This window comes from Scylla paramamosain, chromosome 20 (assembly GCF_035594125.1).
Source record: "Scylla paramamosain isolate STU-SP2022 chromosome 20, ASM3559412v1, whole genome shotgun sequence".
Classification (NCBI taxonomy): Eukaryota; Metazoa; Arthropoda; class Malacostraca; order Decapoda; family Portunidae; genus Scylla; species Scylla paramamosain.
Genome location: NC_087170.1, coordinates 7,521,495 through 7,526,494, shown reverse-complemented (window position 1 = coordinate 7,526,494; position 5,000 = coordinate 7,521,495). Strand labels below are relative to the sequence as shown.

General features: G+C 48.0%; 1 protein-coding gene across 1 annotated transcript in view; it reads left to right on the top strand.

Moving 5' to 3' along the window:
* The first annotated feature begins 720 nt into the window (after positions 1-720).
* Positions 721-5,000, top strand: part of LOC135110206 (uncharacterized) — a 33,647-nt gene continuing 29,367 nt past the window's right edge. The window contains exon 1 of the mRNA XM_064022247.1: positions 721-1,032. Coding sequence (XP_063878317.1) covers positions 862-1,032 — 171 coding nt within the window. The 5' untranslated portion in view covers positions 721-861. The remainder of the gene's footprint in view (positions 1,033-5,000) is intronic.

The following is a 5,000-nucleotide window of genomic DNA, read 5'->3' as shown; positions in this document are numbered from 1 at the left end:
TTAACAATTTTATCTCTGATTATTGTTTCCATCATCTTGCACACTACTGAAGTGAGACTGATCGTCCTGTAATTGGCTGGGAGAGATTTATTTTCTGTTTTAAAGATTGGCGTGACATTTGCTAGTTTCCATTCGTGGGGAACTTTACCCGCTAGTAAAGTTTTATTGAATAAAATTGTAAGCGGTTTCGCGAGTTCATTTCTCGCTTCTTTAAGAAGCCTGGGTGATATCTTGTCTGGCCCGGGTGTTTTGTTTACGTTCATGCTCTTTGTGACTGAGAGGATTTCACTTTCTGTGATGGTGAAGTCTGGCAGCGTGGTGCCTCGTGACTGAGGCGTGGGGGTCGGCAGACTGCCCTGAACATCCTCAGTCGTGAAGACTGTTGAAAAGTACTCTTTCAGGGTGTTCGCCATGTCTGTTTCAAATATTTCACGTAGCAGAGCGTAGTTTCGATCTACGGACCTCTGGGTTATGGGCCCAGCACGCTTCCACTGCGCCACTCTGCGCAGGAGGAGGAGGAGGAGGAGGAGGAGGAGGAGGAGGAGGAGGAGGAGGAGGAGGAGGAGGACGTGGATATCGGAAAGGGGAGGAGGAGGTGGTAATCGTGAACGCTGGAAGCACTGGGGAGGAGGAGTAGAGTAAGGGCAGGGAGGAGCAAGGGGGGAGTAGAAGGAGGAGGGGTGGTGTGCCAGTTATAAAGGAGGGCGACATGCCACACTCGCCGCATTTGCTGCCTGGAAACCTCCCGCGCGTTCACTCTCCCTAAGCTCCTGACGCAGTTCTGCCGTCGCGCGCCTTCTCTCTCTGTCTCGTCCGCCTACCCAAGCGCTCTCCCAGCTCCCTCCCACCTACCTCCCAGTCATGATGCCCTGCCCTGGCCATCTGGTCGTCGCCCTGGCCCTGGTGCTGACCCTGAGTCACGCCCTGCCCGCCAAGGAGGTCCCCAAGGCGCAGAAGGAGGTCTCTTCGGCTCATGAAGGAGGACGGTTGCAGAAGAGAGCTGCGGGTCCCTCCTCTGACACCAGCCAGGAGGTATGTGTGTGTGTGTGTGTGTGTGTGTGTGTGTGTGTGTGTGTGTGTGTGTGTGTGTGTGTGTGTGTGTGTGTGTGTGTGTGTGTGTGTGTGTGTGTGTGTGTGTGTGTGTGTGTGTGTGTGTGTGTGTGTGTCTGTGTGTGTGTGCGTGTGTCATGATGCTTCTTCATTCGTATTTCTTCATCTTTCTTCTTTTTTCCCCTCTTCTTCTTCGTCGACGTGATAAATTGAAAGGTGTCAAGATTTCTTTAAAGTGTTCTCGTGTTCCTGTGCGTACCTGTTCCTCGTCCTCTGGATTTGGAAGAAGGAAGAAGTGTCACGATCCAGACTCCTTTTCCTCCTCCTCCTCCTTCTCTTGCTACTACTACTACTACTAGTACTACTACTACTAGTAGTTGTAGTAGTAGAAGTAGTAGTAGTAGTAGTAGTAGTAGTAGTAGTAGTAGTAGTAGTAGTAGTAGTGGTGTTTCTATTGCTACTATATTTACTACTATTACCAATATGCAATAAAATATAGTTTCTAATCTTTAGATCTGCACCCACTCTTACATGTTGCAACTATAACACACACACACACACACACACACACACACCGAGTAGTGTAGTGGTTAGCACGTTCGGCTCACAACCAAGAAGGCCCGGGTTCGTATCCCGGGCATGACGAGGCAAATGGGTGAGCCTCTTAATGTGTAGCCCCTGCTCACCTAGCAGCAAGTAGGTATGGGATGTAACCCAAGGGTTGTGACCTCGCTGTTCCGGTGTGTGGTGTGTGAGTGGTCTCAGTCCTACGCAAAGATCGGTCACTATGAGCTCTGAGCTCTTTCCGTGGAGGAACGACTGGCCGGGTGACCAGCAGACGACCGTAGGTGAATCACACACACAACATCACATCATATCACAGCAACATACTCCAACATCTCTTCTCTTAACCTCCCTTCCTCCTCCTCCTCCTCCTCTTCTTCCCCATGACCCACATCCACATGGCACACCACCACCACTACTACAACAACCACCATCACAACACCTACCCCCAACTCCTCACTCCCCTTCATTCCCCCTCAAGTCCCTCCCTCCCACTACCGCCCCTCGTCAAAACACTTCCCTAACTTAACCCCTTGAAATATAAACACCACCACCACCACCACCACCACCTTAAAAAAAAAATAAATAAAAATAAAAAAGCAAAAGTAACACAGCATGAGAAATTGCCATCCATGCATCTTTGTTTTGAGTGTGTGTGTGTGTGTGTGTGTGTGTGTGTGTGTGTGTGTGTGTGTGTGTGTGTGTGTGTGTGTGTGTGTGTGTGTGTGTGTGTGTGTGTGTGTGTGTGTGTGTGTGTGTGTGTGTGTGTGTGTGTGTGTGTATGTGTGTGTACTTCCTGGCCGAAAAACAGCTCAAAAGGCCTTAATTGCAATGGAGGGGGAGAAGAGAAAGGGAAGGAAGGGGAGAAGGGAGAGGAAAGGAAGAGGAGAAGGAGGAGAAGGAAGAGAATGAGAAGTAGGAAGAGGAGGAGGAGGAGGAGGAGGAAAAGAACAAAAAGTAACACAATGACAGAAAGAAACACACACACACACACACACACACACACACACACACACACACAAATTCTTTTCACCCTCGTTATATTCGTCTTAGCCTTGCCCACTCAAAACTTTTCATTGCAAAGTACACACACACACACACACACACACACACACACACACACACACACACACACACATACACACACAGACTATCTCTAACTTGCCACAAAGCCCGTCGTTAGTTTAGCTTCAATGAATAATACAATGACAGATTATCACTTCCTCGCATTCTCTCTCTCCTGCTAGTGGATGGCGCAATGGCTAACACCTTGCTCTGAATCTTCGGGCCCCCTGTTCAAATCCAGGCTGGTGCAGTAGATGCACGGGTCACCCAGATGTTTATTCTTCCCCCGGGTTGGTCAGAGCAGTGGGGTGCGGTGTAATAGGGGAGTAAAGAGAGCAGTTGTGGGAGGGGAAACTGGAGAGGTGAGGGAGGGAACAAGCAGCGTAATGAGATAGAAAAGTAAGGGAGTGGGGGAGCAACAAATGAAGAAGGTAACAGCAACAGGTAAGGGAAGGATGAAAGACGTGCAGGAGGTGGGGGAGGTAAGTGAATGAGGAGAGAGACAGGAACATATGAGGTGAGAGAGATCAGGGAGAGGATGAACAACAGGTGAAGGAAGTGAGGGAGAGGAAAAGCAACCGATGAGGGAGGTAAGAGGAAAGAGAGAAAAGGAAAGAAACAAATGAGTGAGTAAGAAAGGAATACACGCAATAGATGCAAGCAAGCAGATGAAGAAGAGAGAGAGAGAGAGAGAGAGAGAGAGAGAGAGAGAGAGAGAGAGAGAGAGAGAGAGAGAGAGAGAGAGAGAGAGCAACAAGTAAGGGAAGTGAGAACGACGGAAAGCAACAGGTAAGAGAGAGAGAGAGAGAGAGAGAGAGAGAGAGAGAGAGAGAGAGAGAGAGAGAGAGAGAGAGCAACAGGTGGGATGGGACGCAAGTGTAATGGTTTTTTGCCTCAGACTCCCGTGAATTGCACTTCGCGACCGTAAGAGACCAAGGAGTGGAGATTCCTGACCCACTTTGCGGCGCCTCCCTTTCCGCGCCGCCTCGCTCGGTACTCACTCTCTGCGTCTATCTGTGTCTCTTGTGTCTCCCCTGCTCGCTTTTCTTCCGCGGTTTCTTGGTTCTGCGTCTTCTCATTTACTTTCCTTTTTTTTTTTTCATGGATTTTTCTTTTGTCGCCGGAGTTCCTTTTCTAGATTTGTTTTGTTTTTCTTTTTTTTTGTCCTTTTTCTTTTTTTCTCTGTAGTCTTTCTTTTTCTCATTTTTTTGTGTTTCTTTGTCTTTAGGGTTTCTTTCTTTCTTTCTTTTCTCTTTTTTCTGTATTTTTCTTTCTGGTCTTTCTTTCTTCCATTCTTTCCTTCTGCCTTTCTTTCTTCCCTTATTTTCTCTTTCTTCCATTGTCGTTCTTTTCTCTTTAATCTTTCTTTCTTTTTCGTTTTTCTCCTATTCATCTCTTCATGAATTTGTTGTCTCTTGTTTCCATTTTCACTGTTTTTCCCATTTATTCTCTCTCTCTCTCTCTCTCTCTCTCTCTCTCTCTCTCTCTCTCTCTCTCTCTCTCTCTCTCTCTCTCTCTCTCTCTCTCTCTCTCTCTCTCTCTCTCTCTCTCTCTCTCTCCCTACCTGCTCTCAACCCTAATCTCTCCCTTTGCCTCTATCTCACAACTCCTCTCCTCCACTTCCTCCACTTCTCCCTCTCTCTTACCTATCTACCTGGTGTTTCTGTATTCAGCTGTCTCACCTGACAATACCTGCCCGTCACCACCTCCCACGGCGTTCAGGTAAGTTAATTGAGCCGCTGTCGTGGTGTTGGTGGTGGTGGTGATGGTGGTAGTGGTTGACAACTTTCACCAATGCCATCTTGGTGCGGAAATTAAACTGGCCGCTGATTGGTAGATCGGAAGTTTGTATACACCAATAGCACTTAGGCATTTCTCCCTCTTCCCCTTCTCTGCTTTCCCTGCTTTCCTTGCTTTTCCTCTCTCTCTCTCTCTCTCTCTCTCTCTCTCTCTCTCTCTCTCTCTCTCTCTCTCTCTCTCTCTCTCTCTCTCTCTCTCTCTCTCTCTCTCTCTCTCTCATTATGTTTGACCTTTAAATGTATGGATAACAAAATTAATGTTACAACTTTGGCGTGTGCTTGAAAGAGAGAGAGAGAGAGAGAGAGAGAGAGAGAGAGAGAGAGAGAGAGAGAGAGAGAGAGAGAGAGAGAGAGAATAAATGGGATTTCCAGTCCAACACATACGTAAGCAAACTTGAATTTACACCATAACCCAACATTTCTCTTCTCCTCCTCCTCCTCCTCCTCCTCCTCCTCCTCCTCCTCCTCCTCCTCCTCCTCCTCCTCCTCCTCCTCCTCCTCCTCCTCCTCTTTCTCCTCCTC